Below are 25,496 nucleotides of genomic sequence, written 5' to 3'. Positions count from 1 at the left end.
TTTCTACTCCCATAAAGAGTTGGTCTCAAAAATTCAGTTCTCAGTTCTACTCTGTCCTGTCTGGACACTGAGTCAGCATCAACTCAATGCAGGTGAGTTTTGGTTTTGGTGAAGAGAAGAGAGGAGGAAACGACGGATAAAGAAGAAGAGGCCTGTGAGGTAAATGAATGGGATGAAGAAAGCTAGGAAGACCAAACTAAACTCCCTGTCTCATAATTCAGTGACTAAGTTCATTGTGACTCACAACGATCCTATAGGACAATATAGAACTGCCCATGTGGATTTCTGGGAATGTAACTGTGGGAATAGAATCGCTCATCTTTCTCCTATGAACCGCTGGTGGTTTTAAACTACCGACTTGGTAGTTAGCAGCTAACGCTAACGCCCCAAGTTACCCCTTCCTCCGTCGGTGCTCGCAGGTGATTCATGGGGCTGGGAGAGTGGTCTAGCAATTTGCTGCTTAGCGTGGCCTCTTCCAGAATAATAAACGATGTCTCTAAAAATAAATTCGTGAAGAACAGGAAGGAAAACATACTCTCAAAATAAGTCTTTTTCGGTGTTTAAAATGGTTACACAGGCTTTCTTATGGTGGAAATGTACTTGCAAGACACCAGGAAAGTGAGTGAAAGCAAAAACTTGACTGTGAATTAGTCGGTGGATGGCTGCCACATGACCGCTTCACCTTTTCCCCCACTTTACTCCCGCTTTCCTTACTGCCGCTCTACCAATGTTCTGTTCCTAGCAGCACAGGGGCACCTAAAAATAATACTGATGAGCAAGCAGAGAGGCTTGCCAAACAGACTTTTATTTTCAATAATTCCAGCCTGATAGAAGCGTTGTATGAATAGCACAGCATGATGATCTGCCCAGTAACCGCGTTAGTCTGGGTGCTTCAGTGAAACAAAGCCATAGCAACCATGCATAAGACAGAGTTTCATATACAGGTTAAGTGCACATCAAGAGAACATCCCAGCCCAGTGCTGCCCAAGTCCACAAGTCCAACGTTAACCCACTAACCCAGATGTCCAATACCAATCCACAAAGTCCTCCTCCATCTCACAGAACACACACTATGACGCCGACTGCAGGAGGAAAGCGGAGTCAGTGAATGTGTAAGCGTCTCAGCACTGGCAGGGGTCTCTACACGGGTGCTCTAGCACCCAGGGCTGCATCGGGGTAGATCCATGTGGCTTCTTCTTGGGGATGTCTTGCAGGAAGTGAGCCTTGCCAGCTGAAGCAGGGAATTGGCTAAGGCAGCTACATATTGGTCTGACCATTAGAAAGCAAGAGACTCGAGAACTCTAAAGGCAAGGTTCACCGAGCCATTTATCCCTCTGTCCTTCAATTAACCCCACATGTGTTTATAGGCCAGGCTGGCACAATAAACTAACTCAGTAACCTTCTCCCAGAGACCAAATTCAAAATATGCCAATTATTCCAGTAATGTGCTTGCAGCAACAATGGTCACTTCAGGATCGCATTACTCTCAGGTGTCATGTCTTCTCAGCCTCCGTCAGTCTGAAGTAGCTCCTCTGTCTCTCTGACGTTCATGGCCCTGACGTTTGTGAAGGCCAGTGATATTATAGAAACCCCCTCCAGTTTTGTTTGATGTGTATTCTGTTAGGTCAAGGTAATGCAGTTTTACCTGGAATACCAGAATTAGGATGCATTCTTACTGCATCTCATTAGGTGAGTTTTAATGGTTTGGCTTGCACTGACTGTTAACCAGAGTTGGCGGTTCAAAACCACCTAATAGTACCACAGAGGAACAGGCCGGACAACCTGTGTCTGAGAGGCCCTAGAGCCCATCGCATCCATGGGGCCCCCACAAGTGGAATCAATTTGATGACAATGAACAAGTGTTCATTTTTATCATTTGATTCAAATGGTGTTTTTAAATTAGGGTTCTCCACTATGAAGTTTTCTTCTTTTTTGCAATTGGTAACAATTTTGTCTGAAGATACTTTAAGACGGAGTAAAGTTGTGTCTCACTTTAAAGCACTAGATTTCGCATCATTGTTGTTTCTTGCTGAGTTCCCGGTACCTTGATTAGCTGGCATTCTAAGCTAAGAAAGCACTTCCTTTTCTATTTGTATATATCAGTGTGGACAAACAGATTTCTCTTTTATTCATGAATTTATTATCCATTACTCGCTTCATTGTGCTGCATCAATTGTCTTACCTTCCAGGTGGCTCCTGTGTTCTTTGGCCATGTTCACATCGTTCTTTGAGCTCACTGACTCCGTGGCATACCAAGATGTTAAAATCTCACTTCATTCCTGCTTTGACCCACCGTTGGAACCTCCAGTGATCTTGATTTCTTTAGTACGGAGAGATATTTAGAAACCAGGATTTGGCCATTAACTCTTCTCATTGCTTCGGCAATGTTGCTGCTTCCAGGTTATTTTAGTGGATGCACGCACCATCTCTCGGTGTGTGTCTTAGTTACATGTGGCAGAGTAGGCTTCATGTCGAGCTGCTAGGCACAAGGTCAGCAGTTCCACTCCACCAGCAGCTCCAGGGAGACGAAGCTGTATGCTCCAGCAAAGATTGTCAGGCTCAGAAACCCCAAGGGGCAGTTCTACTCTGTCATCTAGGGTTGCTATGAATCAGAATTAACTCGATGCTAGTGATCTGGAGTTTGTATCTATATTTGTTAAAAACTATGAAATTACATCTTTACCTCCACTTACAGCTTGACTCCACAAAGTTAATTTGAAGTCCTCCCTTTGCATATTTGTGTCTTCCTAAGAGACTTGGTTCCTTGTCCTCATACGTCATCATTCATCTGATGCTGTTGGTCCTCTGATCTGCTCAGGCATCCCTCCTTAGAGTCCTGAACTTTGCCAGATTGCCTTCTTGTCAGCTCCGATGCACTCTTTAGGCAAGCCCAGACAAGCACTGGACTGCTTTTCCTGCGGGACAGAGAGGAAGGCATTACGACTACAGGTAGACTCTGTATCTTTAAGCATTTGTAGACAACTCAGAACAGATGCATATGGTTTTTAAAATTTACCCTTACTTTATCGCAAGAAGAAGAGGCCTGGTGGCCTAATATGTTGTGTATTGGGCTGTTACCCTCAAGTCAGCCGTTTTAACCTGCCAGTCATTCTCTAGGAGCAGGTGAGGCACTGGGTTCCCTTGGAAACCCATAGGAGCAGTTCTACTCCCTCTGGATAGTCACCATGAGTAGGAATAGACTTGATGGCTAAGGGTTTACTATAGGAGCCCTGGTAGTGCAGTGACTAAAGTGCTCGGCTCCTAAGTAGAAATACAGTGATGTTAACGCACATACGGCAGCCTGCTTTTTTATTTTTTAAAGGATTTTCAACCTAGGCAACCCTCTGGTTTCAGTTCTACAGGGTCCTAGAAGTCAGAGAAGACTCCAGGCAAGTGAGTTTAAAGGATAGGTTCCCAAACTTCTTTGGCCTACTGCCCTGTGTTCAGGAAAAAACAAACCAAAAACAGCACCCCCAAAACCAAAGCAAACAACTCCTGCCACAATAGCACACAATCCACGATAAAGCGCAGGTGTCTGACTTTTCCAATCACTTGCAGCAGTCCAGCATCCCCAGGGGATGTACTACCTACTTCGGGAAACACAGATTTAATGCAACAAAAGGCTTGCTATCTTTCCAATGCCTTCAAGTGGCACATGCAGCAAATGCAAGCGACTGTGATGAAGAATTTGTTAGAGGTCTGTGTAGTTGGCTTTGTGTCAGGTTGTTAACCGCGTCAGCAGTTAAAGGTACCAATCTGTGGAAGAAAGATGAGGTTTTCTACTTCCTTAAAGATTTATAGGTTCAGAATCTCAAGGGTTGGTACGAGTAGCAGTTGACTCGATGGAAGTGAGTCTGGCGATTTGTTTTATTGGAGAGGTTGGCTCAACGGTTTCAAAGCAATAGCAAAATTATGTAACATTAAAATGTAAGTAGAAGTAGTCCATGAATCCTAGGTTAGTAAGCCAGTGAGCATATTTTTAAATTAAGCTTTCTGTATTAGCAAGTTATTTTGACATCATACAACTACAATAGTAAATTAGCAGCAGTGTTATTTAAAAAGGGAGGCAGACTAAATGTTGTGAAAATATCAACATTTTCAAAATACTTTACAAAGTCAGTGCACTTGTGATCCAAATTCCATCACAAATTTTCAAAGAAATGGAAAAACTAATTACCAAATTTATATGAGAGAGAAAGGAACCTAGGAAAAACACACACACCCACAGACACTATTCAAATTTTTCACAAAGCTAAGTGGGTCTTTCACTCCCAGCCTTTCAAACCTACTTTATTGCCATGCTAACACGCAGCCTGGGACTGGCACAATGGCAGGAAGACCAATGGATGATAATAGACACCTCAGAAGAAGAACCACGTATATACAGACACCTCCATTTTTAAATAAAAACTACAACCTATTAAATGAGTGAGAGACAGCTTTTCAACGAATCATGCTGGAAAACTGGATCTTCACCTGCAGGAGAATGAAACAAGAGCCAAACTTCATCCCATGACCCCAAACATTACCAAAGATGACCCAGAGGTGGCCAAGAACCATATGAAGAATTGTTAAGCTCATTAGCAATGAGAGAAATACAAATGAAAGCAATGAGTTTCCATCGCACACCATCACTTTTCAAAAAATTCAATAAACTAGAAATTAAGAAGTGCTGCAGAGGATGCAGAGCAAGAGGAACGCTGTAACCCTGCTGGTGGGAGGGGGGCGCCGTGCCGGAAGCCAGCGCGACGCGTGCGGCCATCAGCACACGCAAAGCCAAGTCCCTTATGACCTGACCTAGCAATCTCTCTCCTCTCTCCAACTTCTACGAAGAAATTAAGAGGAAAACACAAACAGACATAAGTACACCCATGCTTCTTGCCGCGATTTCTGCAATAGCAAAAACAAAGAACCAACCCCCCAACCCCAGAGCCATGGCTAAACAAGTTCTGGTACATTCATACGATGGAATCTTATACATCAACAAGGAGCAGTAACACTCTTACGCACAGAAAGACATGGACAAATCTAGAGATCTTAGGCTGTCGATATTACAAATTGACATATTTAATCTCCATTGTTATATGCAAAACTAAAGGAGCAATGTGGCTTGGGCACCAAAAAACGACTTGATGCCTGCGAGGAGGCCAGCAACAGGCATGGGGAAAGGGGGAGGGGATACATAGGAGAGGGCAGGTTAAAAAAAAAAAAAGGTTTCCATTAGAGAAAATAAACGCACAAAACCCCTCCAGACTCCCCAGTCTTTAGATGTAATAAACATTGGTCTGAGTGGCTAAACAATGAACATTGAAGCGAACTTGAAGTCTTCAGTGACATACAAGTTCATTTCAAGCATATGGCGGGGTGGGGGAAAGGTAGTCAAATTACTTGAGTGTTTTATTGACCCAATTTTAACGTAATTAAAAATATTGTTTATGTATTACATGTGGCATTTAAACATACATATTGGTATAATGAAACAGGCACACAAAGCTGACTTACCAATTATTGTAGTAAGTCTGAGGTACTGTTTAGGAGTAAATTGCACCGCAGGTGCCTGTTACCTTATAGTCTTTATTTCAGAGTTTAAGTCCCATGTGAAGTGTAGCTCATTTTGTAATGCCTAACGTGTTCCAACATCTAGTCACATCCTCCATGTGGGAAAACACATTCACTTTGGTTTCAAAATTTGAAACTTCGAGGATCTGATACTAATTTAGATCCTACTGACTTACTGGCTCATTCAGGGACAATGCTGTCATTTCTGTTAGCTTGTCTCCTCCCAAAATAGGTGGAACTGCTTTCAATAAATATTCTGGTGCCAAATCTCTGACGGGGTTGGAGAAGAGGCACCTTAGTGATGAGATCGCCCCCCAAAGGCGGTTCCTTGGGACGGGCGGTAGACGTCCGAGGTGAAGAGCGCCTGCAGCAGGCACGCATCCCGAGAGGATGTGGCAAAGCAAAGGCAGTGAAGGAGCCAGAAGGCCAAGGGAACTGATGATAAGCACTACTGACTTCACTCATGTAACGTATATGTACTAAGGGCTTGGGATGCCCTGGAGTGCTTGCTTTGTGCATACATAAATAAACATGCCTCTTTATTCCATTTTCCTACGAACCCCTGAAGCCCCTTTGATATATTCCTCACCCCTGAACAGCCTGCAGTCTAGTAAGTGAGGTTTCTGTTAACATTTATGATACAAAGTGTCTCAAACATCTCACTGCAGCTGTTTACTTTGGCGAATTTGACAAGCATTTGCCAAACTACTTTCCATAAGGTTTACATCACTCTATAATGAGAGTTGGAAAAGTAATTTCTAAATATTACTTAAAATCCCCACTCCACACAGGATCTTGTGTATTGGGAAGGCAAAGTGGAAGAAGGGTTTTGTTAACAATTTTAGACTTCCTCAGGACATTTTTCCCCTGCACATTTTCTTCTTCTTCCGAGTTGCTTAACAGGTACCCGGGAAGTGGTAATGCTTTTCTGAGAAACAGTGGCTAGTGGCTACATTTTTCTAGATGTTGACGGTACAGGACTGAACTCCAGGGGGTATGGAAATGATCTTCTTGTCCAGAGGTTGGTAAACTGTGGAGACAGAACAGCCAATCCTGTTCCACACCATTAAAAATCAAAGAGCCAAAAAGATACTTTTACAAACAAATGAAATCACAATTATCTGAACCCTATCCAAAATCCTTTACAATTTTCTGTTACTTCAGAGCCACACATGCCTACTCATAAAACGACATATGGTTTGAGAGGCGCAGTTTGCTGACTCGTTCTAGTCAAATCACTATTGGGTTGTTGGCCTGTTTATTGCCTATTAACTATATCCCAAACCATCGAGTCAATTCCAAGTCATAGTGGCCCTGTGTAGAGTAGGATACAACTGGTCCTCTGGGTTCATGAGACGTCAACTCGCTACAGTAGACAGCCTCAGCTTCCTGGATGGAGTGGCTGCTGGTGTCAAATGGCTAACCTAACGGGCAGCTGCCCAACTCAGTCATCATGCCGTCAATTGTTCAGCGACTGGTACATGAGAGGCATTCAGCTTAAAGCTCCCGGGACTTTGCAAAAGCAGGTGATCATTTCATAACAAACGCTTCCCTGAGAGATTACGTGGCTGAGAGAAACCCATTTTGAGGTTATGGAAGAAATTACAGATTGCTCTTAAGTGATCTTCAATAAATAAACGATGAAGTCTGACATTTACACCTGTGCCTATGTATCTTCATTTTTCCCTCTAGAGAAAACACTGGAGAACATAGCAGTTTGGGGGAAAGTAATTAAGGAACTCAGAAGTAACACCGGAATATAAAGGTCCTCAGGCCGGATTACTGTTGGAGTTGGGGAGCAGACAGTAGGGAAGGTGTGCAGTGGGAGTCTGTCATTCTTCGTAGCAGAAGCTCCCCTCTCAGCTAGGAAGGTGCAGACAAAGCCTACTGAAGAGAGGGGAGATGCAGACCATAATTAATTCTCATGGTTAATGCAATTTCAACTAGCTAATAACAGACAAGGCAGTTCAAGAACATTAACACTTTGAGCCATAGGCAATCAAAACGGAGGGCTCATTCTGCTCAAGTCATAATACAGGTTATAGATTATAATGTTGCTGGGAAGCAACTATTTGCATACCCTAAAAGGTATAGCTTCTGCTTAGAATATTTCAAGAGAACTGCTATAGAATTCTGAACATTAAACAGAATTACCAGAGGTAAATCTCATGGAGCTAGAAAGAAATGATTCTACAATCATGGTTTTACAATTATATATTTGGATGATTATCACATCAGTTTAATTTGGCTATCTTGGCAAAAACTGAAAATGGAAGAGTGGCGCAGTATTTTATAATACTACAGGTCAGCAGAGTCTCTATTCAGACCCTATGGAAACATGTATTCCTTTCTCATCAAATGATACCTCTCTCTTATTCATAGATTTAGATACATAAAGTAATATATACGCAAATAAGACACAATGATCATAGAGAGGGTTTGTAAGCATTGATGCTAACTTGTGGGCACACATTGATTTTAAGTGTATCTTTTACTTTAAATAGCTTTGATTTTCTGTCTAGAAGACAAAAGGGAACATTAATAGGTGTCACTTACTGAGTTTTCCTAGTTGAATGTTAGCGCTTTTAAGAACAAGTCAAAATTCATCGCTTTCCACTTTGGAAGATTAAAGGAACCAAGATGCTAAAGAATGTCAGGAATATATTTTGTGCAGCCAGACTTTAAGAGGAACTGAACAGAGACCATACATGCCATTTGACTTTAAAGTAGAAGTCTGTTGGTCTATAATGTAATCCAATTAGGATCTGTCCAACTTGAAATCTGTAACAGAGAAGATATGAAATATGTTTCCTGTATCTATTTACCATAAATAAAATAGAACTTCATCACTGCAGTTCAGCAGTCCCTATCTGCTCAATGGGTTTTCTAGATGGCTTACATAGCAGTTTCTGAAGCTTAGGGTATAATTTGCTGAGAGATTTATATCTGTTCCTAGCTGGTCGTAAGGGCGAGAAAGAAGATAGGCTTCTAATGTTAATGCTGAAGTTGAAGCATGAAGGAAAAACTGCTCAGCACTCTTCTTGGTCCAAGGTATAGGAGTCTAGCTCCGGGGTTTTTGATTTTAGGTTTGGATTTCAAAGCAACTTTCCGAGCACAGGATAAATCGAGAACAATGTAACTGACATCATTTGAAGGTATCTTTAAATTTGTTCCTGTACGAAATCTGTGGGAAACAATGAGGGCAAAATGGAACAATTAAAGTTCCTGAAATGGAAAACACAATGTATTAATTCTGGAAGCACAGTGTGAGACTTGATCAAGATCAAAGGTGAGTAGGGAGTTATATTCGAAGGGTTTGCAGTCTTACTGATAGTGTTTGACTGGACTGTGTCCTAGTTCTGTAATTAGACTTTAGCAAGCCTAGAAAAATACTTACATTTTCTTGTTTTGTTGGTGTGCTTCCAGCATTGATAACCAGTAGCTTAAGACATTCCGGTTATAGGTCAGGTCCGAGGCCTTATTGCAGATTCAGGGAAAATTACTTTTTGAATAATACATGGCCCAACCTTCAAATGTTAATAGGTTAGGAGGAGTTCAACTCTGAGCATTTACACATTCCAAGTAACCAGACTATACATGATTTTTACTTTCTCTTAAATGACTCCAAAAATACAATTTCAAAAAGTGTCCACATACACCCACAGCAGTAAGTTCAGACACATTCACTTTTTTTTACATTTGTCTTTTTTTTCTTTTTTTTACATTTTATTAGGGGCTCATACAACTCTTATCACAATCCACACATATACATACATCAATTGTATAAAGCACATCGGTACATTCTTTGCCCTAATCATTTTCAAAGCATTTGCTCTCCACTTAAGCCCTCTGCATTAGGTCCTCTTTTTTTCCCCCTCCCTCCCCGTTCCCCCCTCCCTCAGGATCCCTTGATAATCCACAGATTGTTATTTTGTCATATCTTGCCCTATCCGGAGTCTCCCTTCCCCCCTTCTCTGCTGTCCATCTCCCAGGGAGGAGGTCACATGTGGATTACATTCACTTTTTAAAGAGGATAAGCCATGGATTTTTCTTTGACAATTTAAAAGATTATTATAATATGTAGAAAATGTTATGCCCTCAACCTTCCTCATGCCGCGACCCTTTCATACAGTTCCACATTGTGGTGACCCCCAACCACAAAATTATTTCCGTTACTACTTCATCACTGTTATTTTGCTACTGTTATGAATTGGGCGACCCCTGTGAAAGGGCCGTTTGACCCCCCAAAGGGGTCACAACCCACAGGTTGAGGACCGCCGTGTTAGGGAATATATATTTCCTGTATGTCTGAAAAAAGACATTCAATATATTGTGCGGAATTTTTCCTTCTTCTCTCATAGCAGCAGCATAATTGAAAAAAAAAAACCTGAGTATGATAACTCAATGCAAATGCAATCTCATGTTAGAAGTAAGCTGCCTTAGCGACGAAATCAGATACCAGAGCTTTTCTACAACAGGATTAAGCAGCGCTGCGAATTACCTAGAATCAATTCTCATGGGACACTGTTGGAAACATCATGATACTGAATTGAGAAAACACTTTTCTTATGGAAAAATCACGTCCGAGCTGGCCAGTTATGTTATCCAAGATAAGTTTGGTGATTATCCTGTAAATTAACATCGATTTTTGTATAGACTCCAATATTGCCGATCTCTGAGAAATCATCCTGGTCTCCAGAAGGGCCAGTTGCAGAGGTATGGCACATACCTTCTGGTGCAGAGGCTGTCTGAGGACACGAATGGCCGAGTTTACCACACCACGATGAAGACTAGCTTAAACACAGCAGAAGACAAAAACTTCCCCCAAACCCCAGAGACTAAAAACTACGTATTTATTGTTACTGGCGAACCCACAAGGTGGCACTAAAGAGAAAAATGACTAAAGTGAATATACAAGGAAGACTTACATAATAAATCCTATACTGAGAATTAACCAATTTTATGAAAGGGTCAACTTTTATTTAATAATTCACAAATCGTCTCCTTCAGGTGCATTGCTTTTCCCCTCCCACAAACTGTTGAGAGGAAAAATGCTTCATTTTATGACACAGTTGGTTATTTTTCAAGAGTCAGCAGTTTGCATTTTCTGTGGATCCCTTTTGCAGGGACGACTTTGTACAGATATAAACTGGTCAACTGTTTGGCATATAAATGATGATCATTGCACTTTTACGTTTTGTATAGTCCCCAGCACTTAGTTTCTTAATATAAAAGGCAATCAGTGTAACAACATATTATATGAGCTGGGGGCCTTTCAAACATTCCTGGGAAAATTCCATTATTTCTCAAGTCCATTTTTTCATGAACTTTTTGAAGATCCTTTTAGTGAGATTTTTAATATTTGTAATAATACCCCATAGCCAAAAGTCTAAATGTTCGAGTTTCAAGAATATTTCTGCATTCCCAAATTCCTACTTTCTTTTTAAGCCATTGAAAAGTGCCTTCTGGGTGTGTGGAAATGTTCTCAGAAAACAATGTGTGTCTCAAACAAATTTGGTGTAGTCTTAGTATCCAATCCTGAGACTGAAGATGGGTTCTGAATTAGGGTATCATGAGCTGAAAGGAAGAGTTTCCCTTTACTGACTATGCACAAGCTTTACTGACTATGCGCAAAGAGATGGAGTGAACCAGAAGCTGCTCTTCAGTTCCGAGGGAAGGAACTATGCTATTTGCACACAGACCTAAAACTTGAAGAGGGAAAAAACACAATAATTCATTCCTGTGTTAGGCTGAGTTGTCTAGAGAAACAAAACCAGTGACACTCAGATATTTATAAAAAGAACTTTCTATCAAGATAAAATTATATATTAAGAAATCATTCCAGCCCAGTCCAACCAACGTCCGTGGTCCTCTTCAGACTCTGGTAGCCCAAGACTGATGACACCGAAAAGTGAAGCGGGACGCAGGGACATCAGCCTGTGAACACTGGGATCCAAGGTCGACGGAAGCAAGGTGGGGCGCCAACAGTTCTCTGGAGAACCACAGGGCGCTGCCCTTGGTGGCAGGCAGAGTCCCAGCAAGGAGGCCAGTCAAGGGCAAGAGAGGGAGTTCTTCCTGCCTCGCTTGCAAAAGGCCATACCCTAATGAGGCATCCTCAGGCTGTGACCTGAGGGATAGGTTGGACTCCACCTCTGCACCTTCACACAGACATAGTGGACTGACATCTAAGTACAACTCCTTTGCCTAGTATCCCGGTAGGAATTTAGTGTAGTTGACAATGTGATTTAAATTTTTAGCATTATTTTGCATGTTCATCATGAACTATTTTCTAGCAGAAAGTCTGCTTCTGACACAGACATTAAAATGTCCTTGACCAGGAAGCTGACTATGCAAGAACAGGGTTTAATATTACAATATTAAAAATAAGACACCGTGTGCCAAAATCAGCTTTTAAAAAAATCACACCTAGGCATATGACTTCCATGTTAGCTGTATTTTAATACTACACTAATTCACCATATTTTTGTCAATTTATCCACAATGATCATCTGATAGCTAGATTTAATATTCTACTTAGTATAGTTATATTTATATATCAAATAAGGGGCTGTGATGATTTTTTTCTCTTAATGTAAAGAGATGGGATAAATTACTGTAAGAAAGATTAACATTTACAGATTAGAGTACGTGGAGGCACTAAAGCAGGATGTGTTTCACCTTTATGTGCGTTTACACTCAGTATGTCTTTTATGCAGATACTGACTGTGGTTTGAAAGTGGTGAGGCGCCGTTCAAATCGTGTAAATTTGATCTGTCAAACCATCTTGGGTCAAAGGGGAATATTTTTAATGCATCCACAAGTTAAGATTTGTAAAGCACATAAACTGCTTGTTCTGCAGTATGAAAATAAGCTATCGTCAACTCTTTCAACTACTTAGTTCTCAATCCAGGATGGATAATGCTGTGCTTTCTATAATCATTATTTTATAAAATTATAATTATTCTGCGGAGGGTCACACTACACTATTCTCTATTTATTCACTTCACGTAACAAACACCCAGGTAGCACTTCTGTACGCTAGTAAGAGTAGAGCTCAGAGCTGTCTGGTTCTGCCCTACACTCCTAGTTCAGTGTCTCACCAACTTCATAACTTATATAAAGAGTTTCAGCTATGCACTCAGACTTGTTACAGTTGCTTACCTTTCTGAGAACAGGATAGCATTATGGTTACCTGTAGAAGTTACAGAACAACATGACCTGATTTGGAATCTGAGCATTGCCACAGCTGTTGATTGAAAAGGGCTCTCACAAAGGTATGTTGCAGTTCTAACCCTTGCTAGGTATGACGGTAGCTTTTTAGCACATAGGATTCTTGCAGACGCCCTCGGTTGGCATGAGGTCATCCTGGAGCAGCGTGGGTTCTAATCCTGTGTGGCTGGTGTTCTCGTTAAAAGAGGAGCAGCACGGACTTAGGGCAGCCATGTGAGGATGCATCTGACAACCCGTGAATTTTTCAATTTTAAAAATGTTAAATTTTTTAAAAATTTTGAAAACTCATGAAACAATATTTATTGCAAATTAGGTGCGTGTTTAATTTTCAGATCACTAACTTTGTATTCAACAATTTAAACTACTAATCAAAGTCCCAATAGTTCACCCTTCATCCACTCGATTTCTCTTCTCCCTCTTGTGGACCGCCTTATTCCATTTCACCTAATGAAACACCTGTTAACAGCCTAGCCCATTGCTTTGTCTTTCCTCCATGGCCTCCCAAATTCCAAAGCCTGTTCCCTTTAGCATGGAAGTCCTCGTCTTGGTTTCCCCCCTCGTTATAAGAGTGGTCTCATATCACACTTCTCCGTTTGTGACGGCTAATTTCATGCATCATCATATTCTCTAGTTCCATATGCCAGGACATGATTTGTGGTTTGGTGTTGGTAGTTTTAGTGATGCATACTATTCTATTGTGTGTTTGTGTCAGTTTCTTTATCCGTTCTTCTACACTTAGGTTTTTTCCATCTTCTTGTTCCAGCTTACAGTGTTGCATTGAACATGGATGTGCTTATGTCTGCTCCTGGTACGGCTCTTACTTCTTTATGATTTACACCCAGCAGCGAGATTACCAGGTCCTATGGAATTTTTATTCTCAGCTTGATTTCTTACCGATGACTTTATGGCTCTGGGTTTTACTTTTAGGTCTTTGATCCATCTTAAGTATGTTTCTGTTCATGGGGTGACAGGTCTTGTTTCATTCTTCTACAAAATGGAAATCTAATTTATCTAATGCCATTTGATGGTTTTAGGACCTTTTTTGAAGATAAATTTTCTTTAGGTGGAAGGATTTATTTCTGGCATCTCTATTTGGTTCAACTAGTCTATGTACCAGTGTCATTGTGCCAGTACCAGGACGTTTTCGATAATGTGGCTGTACAATGGGTTGTGAGGTCCAGCAGGGCGAAGCCTCCTCCTTTGCTTTTCTTAAGTATTTTTTATTTTTATACCTCCTGGGTATCTTTCCTTACCACATGAAGTTAGTAGTGTCTTCTTCATGTCGTTAAAGAACGCATGTGGAGTCCGGATCTGAATTGCAATTGTATTCATAAATATTCTTTAAGTGGTTCTCTTTCGGCTTCTTGTAGAAGCATAGTTTCGCTGTACACGTCCTAGGTTTTTCTGGTGAGGCTTATCCTTTATTCCTAAGTACGTCTCATTGTTTGTGTGGATATTGTAACTAGTATTGTTTACTTGATTCCTTTTTCTCATATTCTTCCCGTATTGCTCTCATTAGCACACAGGGATCAGATTATGTGTATGTTAATCTTGTATCCTGCCACGTTGCTGAGTCTCCTCAGATTGTTTCTAACAATTTTCTGAATGTTTGGGGGATTTTCTATGTATAAAATCATATAATCTTCAAGTAGTGAGACTTTGACTTCTTCCTTGCCAATCCACATTCTTTGATTTCCTTTGACTGTCCAATAGCTCTGGCTAATCATTCCAGCACAAGGTTGAATAAGAGTGATGAGTCTCTGTCCGATTCCCACTCACTAGGCGGGGATCTTTGCCGCTTTCCTACATTGACGAAGAGAGTGGCCTTTGGTTTATAATCTATGGCCTTAATTGTGTTGAGAAATTTCCCATCTAATTCTCATTTTGTTGATTGTTTTCATCAGGAATAAGGGGTGGATGTTGTCAAATGCCTTTTCTGCATCAAACGATATGACCATATGGTTCTTAACAAAAGATCTTAAGAGTAGCAGTTCGCAACCTGTGGGTCATGACCTTTTTGGGGATCAAAGGGCCCTTTCAAAGGGGTTGCCTGGTTCGTAACAGTATCAACATTACAGCCATGAAGTAGCAACAGAAATAATTATGTGGTTGGGAGGGGGTCACATGTGAGGGACTGTATTAAAAGGTCGCAGCCTTAGGAAGGTTGAGAACCACTGTCTTAGAGACTTGGAGTGGGGGGGAAGGGCTATGGCCTGGTCTACACATTGAATTAGACTTCTAGCTTCTAGAATTATGGGATAACATTTCTGTACTAATATGTTAACCACAGTTTATGATGTGATCTGAGCCTTAGAAACCTAAGACAGTCACCAACTAATTAAATTAGTTTAGGCACATTAATTTCTTTCAGTCTCATTTTTTTCAAATAGGGATCATGGTAGCAATGATCCTGTTGGGGTCATTTTCACGATAAATGAGATATTCTAAAGTCGCTCAACAACCATAGGGCACGTGGCAAGTTCTCGGTGTTGTTAGTTGCGGAGCTGGTTCTGACACACAGGGACTGCATGTACAGCAATGCCGCACCACCTCACAGCATTGCTCTGTTTCACATTAGTGCTGCGGCTGGGGCGCCGCTTTATCTGAGGTTCTTCCCATTGTCTTGCTGCCTCTCTAGTTTACACTGAAGTTCGAAGTTACCATTGATCGGGTCTCTCCTGATACCATGTCCAATGTGCGTCAGGTGACATTTCACCATGCTTGCCTCTAGGGAGCCTTCTGGCTGCACTTCTTCCAGGACCGGTGTGCTTCTTCTTATAGGCCACAGTATGATCTTCACCAAGACCGCAATCAAAGGTAACAATTTTCCTTCGGTTTTCTTTATTCATTGACCACAAGGGACTGAAAATACCATGGCTGTGGTCAGGCTCCCCTTAGTCATCAAAGAGGAACCCGCCTTTTGAACACCTTTCATAGGTCTTTTGCAACAGCTATTCCCAGTTCGGTATGTCGTTTGGCTCCCTGCCTGCTGCTTCCGTGGACATTGACGGTGCACTCAGTTAAAATGAGATCGTTGGCACTCCCATACTGCTCTCTTTATCATGGTGTTGCTTATGCTGCGAGGGCCTGTGTTTTCTTGATGCCGAAGGGAAATCCACATTGAAGGCTGCGTTCTTTGTTAGTCATCAGTACGTGCTTTCAATCTTCTTTACTTTTAACCAGCGAGGGTACATGATCTGCACATAGCAGGCTGTTAACGTGCCTTCCTGTAATCCTGAGTTCAGTTTCTCAGGTTACTGGCTGAGCACACAGATGGAGTAAGGATGATGAAAGCATACAGCCCTTCCAGTAACTTAGTCCTGATTTTAAACGATGCGCTATCCTCTTGTTCTGGTACAGCCTCTTTGTCTGCACACAGGCTCAATAGGAGCAATATGAAGTCTTTTGGAATTTCCATTCTTCGCAAAGTTATCCATAATTTGTTATGATCCACACAGTTGAATGCCTTTGTGTAATCAATAAAACACAGGTTGACTTCTTATTTGTATTTTCTGCTTTTCTGTAAGCTCCATCTGCCATCAGCCATAATATCCATCATTCTCCACCTTTCTCTAAATCTAGCTTGAATCTCTGGCAGTTGTCTGTCAATGTACTGCTATGCCCACTTAAGGATATTTCCAGTGAAAGCTTACTTGTACTAATATATTGGTGGATAGTTGCCAGAGTGAGCCGAATTACCTTTCTTGGGAACTGGCACAGATGTGAGTCTTTCCCAGTCAGTGGAGCAGGTGTCTGTCTTTCCCATTTCTTGCTGTAGGTGAATGTGTGCTTACAGTATTATCTGTTTGACAAAACAGCTCAATTGCTATCTGTTAACTGCACAATTCCCAGAGCCTTGTTTTCGCTGATGCCTTCAGTGTAACTTGGACTTCTTTTTTCAGTACTGTCAGTTCTTGATCAGCTGTTCTCTCCTGGCGTGAACTGAACATTGGTTGATCAGTTTTTTTGGCTCTCGATTCCTTCCTTATTATTTTGTTACTTTGTTTTGTTGAATTTTTGTCCATTCAATCTTTCAACATTGCAGTTGGAGGCCTGAAATGTTCTTTCAGCTTGAGAAAGTCCTCGATAAACCTTTACCATTACCTAATTCTTATATAATTAATTCTTGTCATAGTTATGTATTTGAACAACTTAAGTTCATGACAAAAATATGTTGGTATCTTATAGTTTTCCTTTCTTCAGCTAGTAGACTAGTTAGTTCAGACTAGTTCAACATAATGTATCCCTAGAAAATGACCCAATTTCTGTTCTGTGTGTAAAATCTGGTGCCTATTATGCTTGCAAGCTTTATAAATATATAAGATTTCCACAATACATACTTTGCCTTTTTATAGAGTTTGCCTCCTGAGCTTATAAAACAAAGAACCCAGAGCAAACACTGAAGTTTTACGTTGTCATTGATCCAGTGTCAGAGTGGAACTGAGCTCCACAGTGCTTCATCAATGTTTTTTTGGGGGGATGGTGGTGGTGGAGGGGGTAGTATACATTAACAGGCCTTTCTTCTGCTATGCCTCTGGAGGATTCGCTGTCAGTGATTTGGTTAGCAGCTGTATCTGTAACTGCACTACCCAGGGACTATAGCCAACTGTGTGTGTTACTGAGTTGATTCCAACTCATAGTGATCCTGTAAGCCAGAGCAGAACTGCCCGATAGGGCTTGCTAGGCCGGATGCATTACTGGAGCAGATTCCTAGGTCTTTTCTTCTGTGGTGTTACTGGATGGGTTTGAACCAAAGAGCTTGCTGTTAGCAGTGAAGCATTTAATTGTTGTGCCACCAGGCCTCCTTGATTAGGACCCCCCAACACCCCACCTTGGTGGAAACATAACTTTCCAGAGATCCCAGTTATCTCTTCTGTGCGTATAGTTTTCAATGCTTGATTGGGAAATACCCTGGATATTTGGTCAGATTTTTCCTTACATTTCCCATCTATTTTCTGCTTAGACTTAACCTTGTTTTGATGTAAGAATAATCAGAAGACTTTCAATAATTCTATAGCAATGCTAGTGGGGGTGGGGTAATGACAGCTTGAAAGTTATTTGAAAAGTTCAAAGCTACCTTCTGCTCCACAAAAGACCTGGCAATCAGATTTGCTTCCCCAGAGATTATAGCTTAGGGACCCCGACCACGTGTTCTACTTGGCTCCATGGAGTTGCTTTGACTTGACTTGAGATTGATTCAATGGCCTACAACAAGTAAATATATTAATGCATTAAGGGATTAAGGGACAATTCCATAGTTTCACCAATGTTTATGTGAGGAACAAAAGACAATGACATTTAGATGTAATTTCTATTCACATAGATCTTTAAAAACAAACAGAAGTCAGACAACTCCCAGTTAAATCAAAGGCCTTATCTATAGTGACAAACTACTCACATCATGGACATTTCCATGTTTCCATATTAGGGCTAATTTTAACCAATTCTCTTTCCATCCTCAAGATGGTGAGGAACGTTCTACCCACCAGGGTCGTTCTTGTGGAAATCCCTCACCACTGCTGACAGGTGCAGTGGCGCCACATGTGAAATCAACAAGTTGTGCAATATGAAAAGATTAATAAACCAGACAATAATATGAATTTTTCCAAAATAAAAATTTCATCACAATTTCACGAAAGGCAGTTCATTTTGATCATTTACAGGGACAAGGTGAAGTATAAATTTAATTAAAAACAACTTCTCTTTGGACTCATGAATATTAAATATTCAGACTGTTTCCATTTTTACAAGTCAACTAGGGCCACAAAATTGACTTCACGGAAAAATCATAATATTATTCAAACAAATTTGTGTTTTCATTTTTCTGTTGTCACATGGCGGTAACCAGCTTCTCCATATTCATGTCAGCATGGTCCCCAGTTTCGTGTGGTCTGCAGGAACTCAGCCCTCACAGCACACGCATCGACCCTGTTTGACTGCCAGTGTGGGGAAGGTTTGATCCTTCCTCTCTGCTCCACTGTTCCATTACATAGATGGCTTAAAGAACAGAGATTGTCTTGAAGTTAGTTGTGGAGGTTAGGAGTTCAAATCCAGGGTATTGGAAGAACCATGCTCCCTCAGCTCTAGAGCAAGATCTTTCCTTTCCTCTTCCAGTTTCCGCAGGCTCTGGGCGCTTCTCAGTGACTGGGCTTTGAAATGCATCTTTACATGGTGGCCCTCTTCCTCGAGTGACTTTATCCTCTCGCCTGCTCTCCTCTTTTAGAAACCGTCTCTCAGATGGAATCAGAGTCCTCTCTCATTCCTAAGTGACAAACCTCATTTCCAAACAGGGTCACATTTCGATACAAGGATGAGGGCTTCCACCTTTTCTTTTGAGGGGGCACAATTCAATCCATATCATATTTGCTATTAAACATTTTATAGTGTCTCTTTACCCATTAAAAAGGTAAAAATTAAAAATTTCTCAATGGAGATAATTGAGAAATCTATTGAAAGCAGAGAGGGTAATATATCAGTTTCTAAGTCTTTCATAAAAGTTAAGAACTAGTAGCGTTTGCCTAGTCCCACTTCTCCACAGTCAGTCACCCCCAAAACTGAGCTCATTCAGTCACTGGACTTAGGTTGTGTAAGCAGCTGGGGCTGACTCGGGCTCTATCTAGCTCTTTCTCCTGAGCAACAGCTGCTTCTGGATGAGAAGCAGTAATCGCACTTGAAGGGGCCGAGAATCCAAGGGCACTTAAATTGCACCTCACCATACAAACCAGTTTCCAAAGGAGAGCAAAAAGAGCTCAGGTGTAAACAATTAAAGCATAAAGTCTCTGCTCTGAAGCCAGCACATTCACGAAAGGCAGTTCATTTTGATCATTTACAGGGACAAGGTGAAGTATAAATTTAATTAAAAATAACTTCTCTTTGGACTCATGAATATTAAATATTCAGACTGTTTCCAGTTTTACAAGTCAACTAGGGCCACAAAATTGACTTCACTGGAAAAATCATAATATTATTCAAACAAATAAATGTGTTTCTGAGAAAAAACATCATGTACTTGGAAAGCTCGATATTTCCCTAGGGAAATGCATGGCTCCAGAACTGGCCCAGTCAAAAGTGTCTTTATCCCAGTGGCTCACAACACAGAAGGCCCATAACACCAATATTCCTTGGTAGAAATATCAGGGTATTATTTCTTGATATTTTTGTTGGACACACAATCTAACAGAAACACAGGATAGAAATAGCAGGTTCTAAGAAGATATTACTATTTTTCCAAAGACCCTGCTTCTGAGGGTGAGGGTGCTAAAACACTTTCAGAAAACACAACACCATAAAATCAAACAAAACCTCACTTGGATGCTTTTATAACATTGATATGAAAGGCAGAAATATCCATACACTTGACCTTGATAGTCAATTTATTGAGTGAGGCTACATTTGGGGAATCAGTGCATTAAGAGGTCATGTCCAGTCTACTTGAATTTCAAAAAAATCATTTATTAATTCAGTCACATTTAGTAAAGCCTTTACTAATTGGTACATATATATTCTTTATCTCAAAATATCTGAGAGTTTCCTTGTTGTAGCACTGAAAAGAACATGAACACATTGAAAAGGCATAAAGAACGGAAATGTGCCCCATCTTTTCATGACGACTAGCACTTCAGAGCAATACTGAGTGTGTAAACTTCTTCATTAAGTGGCGGCTGTCAGACCCCAGCGAATGGTTCCAGACCTTTCTGATCATCAACGTGTGATGAATCCATGGACTTCAGATCAATAACCTGAATTGGCAGATTAAAACCTGAGGTCAGGTGATCTGAGAAGGGTCCCACCATTCCGTTCCCCTGCTGTGTGATGCTATGAAAGCAAAATAGGTAACGCTGCGCCTTGCTTCTTCCAATGCATTTAGCCAGATACATATGGGCAGCAAGAGCACAGCGATGTAAAAACAGAGCAGAAAAAAGTAACTTGAACAGAATGTGGCATTTTCCCTTGGTTTTGCTAACGGCCCACATACAACATGCTTTTAAAAAGCCACCCTAGAACATTTTCTCTTCATCATTTTCAAGCAGCTTAAATGGACATTTAGAATGTATAGCACTGGGCATGTATTCCATCTGGGAAAAATGGAAAAGAGATTTAGCACGATGGGTTGCATTTCTATAATTGTTGTTAGGACAAAGTTGATGTGTACTTGATCTCTTGTCTTTTGGTCATATTTTAAGGTCATCGTACCTTTTCAGCTCTGCAGTAGCACTACATGTTGCTTTTTGTAAGGAAAATAATTTTGAACATAATCAATACACTTTATATTTAATTATAAATATCGATTCATTTTAAATGCCTTGAGGATTTGAAGACTTGAAAGACACATATAAGAGGAATTCTCTCATTCTCTTTATATTGTGAAAACTATTTTTATGGACTCTAAAGCCAGTAACACTTCGCTTTATTAAACACCAGTCCCCTGCCTCCTGGATGTTAATTTTATTGGGGCTGTCCTCTGAATATTCTTCCAATTCGAGCTATTCCTACACAGCCCATGCACACTCATAGAAACTCTGCACCACCGTTCAGAACTTCCCCGTGCAGACATGTGTCCACAGCCAGCCAACGCCGCTCCGTGCCTTGATAAATATTGGCCTATTATAACCATTCTTAACAAAGTTTATTTCCAAACACATTTTTGTAACAATCTTCAAGATAACACCGAAAAACTGCACAAGAGTCATCTTGACTGGGTGAAGCGGGGAAAAAATGCCGACCAATTATAGCATTGCTTTGTTTACTCCTCCAGCAAGTCTGAAGTATTGGGGCTCTGAACCCTGTTGTTCTGTCTCAAGTACATGGTCCTGGATGTTATGTTTAGGTATTATGTTTTTATCATTTCTCAACTCTAAAGATACGGGAGGGAAATTCTCTCTCTAGCTTGTACAGCCAGAGGACTCCAATGCTTCCTTGCTAACCACAATTTAGTACTGCACACCTGCACACATCATACTGTATAATATATGTCGACAGTCTATGGAGAATTTATCTCAATTTACATACAGCTCTCCAAATCCTCTGGTGAGCCTGATGTGAAATCTGAGACAGGCCAAATCTCCCCAACAGGATCTTCTTTTCCTCCAGGGGGTTCACCTCCGAAGGCAATACAGATCCTTGGACAGCGCGGTGGGGCTCGAGATTCCGGGAGAGGAGTGGCTGCGGGGCTTGTTTCGCTGAAGATTTACAATGTAGTTCTTGCAGGCGGCTCAGCAACCCCCTCTGTGGCGGTGGGTGTCTGCTGTGACAGAGCGGGGAAAAGCTCTCTAATCTCCCGTGCCTGCCTCTGCCTTTCAGCCGCTCCCCTCTCCTGCCTTCCCTGCCGCCAAGCGCTCTCGCCTCCTTTGCCTTTCTAGGGGAGGGGGGGATGTTCGGGTGGGGTGGGGGGGGGTAATAGGTGTTCAGTCCCTGAAGGCAGCTAGAGTAGCTTTGGCAATATAGACCCGAGCCTGTGTGTGCGCGCGCGCGCACGCACACACACACACACACACACACACACACACACACTCACTCACTCCAGCTCTCCCCACGGGGATACCAAGCCAGCCCGAAGCTCCAGCTACCTGCAGGGGGTGGCCCGGCCGGGCGCTCAGCGCTTACTTGCCATCTGCGGAGGGCAGAGCCACATCCAAACCAGGGAGGGCGGTTGGCTGTCCGGTTGGCAAGCTGGAGACGTTGGCCGCCACCGCGGCTTAAAGTGTCCAGGGTGGCGAAGAAGGAGTCTCCAGGGCAGATTCCCGGAAGGGCTCCGAAGCTCCCGGACTTCCTCTGGCGGCGGCGCTCCAGTCGGTCCCTCCTGGCCATCCTCTCGGGCCCTTCTGCGGGGTGCTGGTCTGAGGCGCCCCGGGGCCGCCGCCGCCAGCGCAGCCCACCCGGAGGAGCACTGAACGCCCCGGCGACACCGGAGTGGGGGGCGAAAGCGGGAGCCCTAACTTCCCCCCGCGGGACCCAGGCTCGGCGTCCGCCTCGCAGTGGCGCGCAGCCCTGGGCCGGCGGACGTGCTCCCGCGGAGAGCGCGGCGCAGGGGAGGGCCCGGCGGGAGCGGCGGGCGCGCAGGGGGCGCCCGGACCCCGCCCAGGAAGTAGCGCGCCGGCGGCCGGCGGCGGCGCCTTCCAAGTTGGGCGCGTCCGCGAGCCCGCCCCGGGCGGCCCGGCCCGGGGGGGGGGGGGGGGGGAGGCGGGGCTCCCGGGGGCAGTCCGGGCGGCCCGCGCCCCGGGCCGGCGCCCGTCCTGCGAGAGCGCGGGCCGGAGGCTCCCGGCTGCCAGGCGGCGTCGCGCCGCGGGCCCGCGTGCGCTGCCGGATGCCCGCGCCGGAGGGGGCTCGGGGCGCCCGCCCGCGGGGGGTGCTGGGGAGGGCGGGGGAGGAGGCGGAGGAGGCGGCGTGATGGCCCTGGACGGCGAGCGGGGGGAGCAGGAGGAGGAGAAGGAAAAGAAGAAGAAGAAAAAGAAGAGGAGGAAGAAGAAGAGGGCAGAGGAGGGGGCCGCGGAGAGCCGCTCACCCTCGCAGGCCACCATGGGGGAGGCCGCCGCCGCCGCGCCCCGGCCGGGCGGCAGGGGGCCCTCGGACCCGTGGGCGGACTCGGTGGGCGTGCGACCCCGCACCACGGAGCGCCACATCACGGTGCACAAACGGCTCGTGCTGGCCTTCGCCGTGTCCCTCGTGGCGCTGCTCGCCGTCACCATGCTCGCCGTGCTGCTCAGCTTGCGGTTCGACGAGTGCGGCGCGCCCGGCGCCGACGGCGGCCCCGCGGGCTCCCCCGCGCGTGACCGCAACGCCAGCCTCCCGGGAGCCGCCCCGCGCAACCACCCCGCGGGCGAGGGCTCGGCGCCGTCTGAAGCGGCCGGCCAGGCGACGCCGGCGACCCTGTCCGCCCGGCCACCATCGGAGGAGGAGCGCGAGCCGCGGCGCCCCTGGACCCAGTTGCGCTTGTCGGGCCACCTCAAGCCGCTGCACTACAATCTGATGCTCACCGCCTTCATGGAGAACTTCACCTTCGCCGGCGAGGTGAACGTGGAGATAGCGTGCCGGAACGCCACCCGCTACGTCGTGCTGCACGCCTCCCGGGTGGCTGTCGAGAAGGTGCAGGTGGCCGAGGACAGCGTGGCTGGGGCCGTGCCCGTGGCCGGCTTTTTCCTCTACCCACAGACCCAGGTCTTGGTGGTGGTGCTGAACCGGACCTTGGACGCCCAGAGGAATTACAACCTGAAGATCATCTACAATGCCCTCATTGAAAACGAGCTCCTGGGCTTCTTCCGCAGCTCCTACATGCTCCACGGGGAGAGAATGTAGGGAGGGGCGGGGCCCCGCGGCGCGGGACCCTCAGGACCCTCTGGGCTGCCTGCCACCCACCCCCCAGACTCGGTCCCATTCCCTCTGGGAAGCAAGGGGTGGCGGCGTAAAGTCACCAGCCCAAACCCTCTACTCCCCAAAGGCCAAAGCCCGTCCCCAAAGCCCTTCTGCTCCGCAAACTCACTCACTCACTCAGTGCCAAACAGGGAATTCCGCCCCCCTTGCATAGTTGGTACCTTCTCCTGGGGTAAGCTTGCTGGGCCTTAGAATAGATTCCCACTCCCAGTGCTGCTGCTTTTCTAAGGGGAATGTGTAATTTGAGCGATGCCAGATTGACAGTAAAAGGCTAACAAGTTATCCTCTAAAGAAAATGAGCGCTTAAGGCCAACATAGCAGAGCCTCTCCGTTAAGGTATTGGCAAATTCCTCTTACCAGGTCCACCCTGTCTGACTCTTCGTCCCCTGGCAAACGCTTGGCAGAAGATGGGCTTTGGCTGCGTAAAGTTTTCTAAAAGTAGAACGTCAAGTTCACAGCCCTGCCTAGTACAGCTCAAGGCCGGAGAGGCTGAAGGGGTGGTTGGCATGGTACACGCTGCCAAGAGTGCCCCGCCGCCGGGAGCTGCAGTTTGAGGATCAAGGCATGGTCATTCCAGTGGCTTTTCCTAGAGTTATTGCCCCTGGAGATGTCTCTAGTGGTGAAGGGGGAGAAAACACGGCTAGTTAGTCTTCAAAGCCGAGTGCCTTTGATGCCTTTTAGATTGGTCAGTATTCTACTTATTAGTGCCTTAAAAAACTTTCCTTCACTTGTTTAGAGTTTGTGCTTAAGAATCCAACAGAACAGGTGCGAATTGCACCAGTTCCTCCAAAACTTTATGGTTTGGTGAAGTTTTTTAATTTAGCTAAGCCAATATTTCTGAACCTGATGACCTCTATCTAAGTTCTATCAACCCCACAGCAGCCCTGTAGGATAGGAGCTGATATCCCGAGTTTGACAGATGGGAAAAGGGGAGCATCGGGAAGTCAGGTATCTTGACTGTGATTACATGATGAACCGACAAAGCAGGGATTTGAGTTCAGGCAGCAAGGCTTGGTAGAGCCCATATATATCCCCTGACTTGGGAATAATAACAATAATAAATCCATAATGATACCATACTCTCACAGTATTGCATCAGGTGCCCATGACTCATTCACTTCCAGAGACTCAAGTCTGACTCACAGAGACCCTGCAGGACAGAGTAGACGGAGTAGAACTGCTCCTGTGAGTTCATGAGTTCATGAGACTGTAACTGTGTACCAGAGTAGAAAGCCCTGTCTGTCTGTCTCCTCAGAGCACTGATTCGAACCGTTGACCTAGTGTTTAGCAGACCAATGAGTGAGTACCATGCCACCAGGGCTCCTAGGTGCCTATGAGTA

General features: G+C 44.0%; 1 protein-coding gene and 1 long non-coding RNA gene across 6 annotated transcripts; one reads left to right on the top strand and one right to left on the bottom strand.

The window, feature by feature from the left end:
• Window positions 1-899: 899 nt before the first annotated feature.
• Window positions 900-22,590, bottom strand: LOC142435952 (uncharacterized). Of its 5 annotated transcripts, none has more exons than XR_012781687.1 (6): window positions 22,356-22,590; window positions 17,867-17,994; window positions 8,957-9,086; window positions 8,268-8,340; window positions 7,313-7,446; window positions 900-2,915 (listed from the first exon to the last, which is right to left on the bottom strand). It is a non-coding gene; the product is annotated as an uncharacterized LOC142435952 (long non-coding RNA). The 5 variants fall into 5 exon arrangements; XR_012781686.1 differs by having other exon boundaries at window positions 8,272-8,340; XR_012781689.1 differs by lacking the exon at window positions 8,957-9,086 and having other exon boundaries at window positions 901-2,915; window positions 22,356-22,588.
• A 549-nt stretch (window positions 22,591-23,139) lies between these two features.
• Window positions 23,140-24,081, top strand: LOC142435951 (thyrotropin-releasing hormone-degrading ectoenzyme-like). Its single transcript, XM_075539976.1, has one exon. The coding sequence runs from the start codon at window positions 23,176-23,178 to the stop codon at window positions 24,079-24,081; it is 906 nt and encodes a 301-aa protein (XP_075396091.1). The 5' UTR covers window positions 23,140-23,175.
• The last annotated feature ends 1,415 nt before the right edge of the window (window positions 24,082-25,496 follow it).

This window comes from Tenrec ecaudatus (assembly GCF_050624435.1).
Source record: "Tenrec ecaudatus isolate mTenEca1 chromosome 16 unlocalized genomic scaffold, mTenEca1.hap1 SUPER_16_unloc_8, whole genome shotgun sequence".
NCBI lineage: Eukaryota > Metazoa > Chordata > Mammalia > Afrosoricida > Tenrecidae > Tenrec > Tenrec ecaudatus.
The sequence above is the reverse complement of the archived record's forward strand: the minus strand, read 5'-3'. Positions and strand labels throughout refer to the sequence as shown.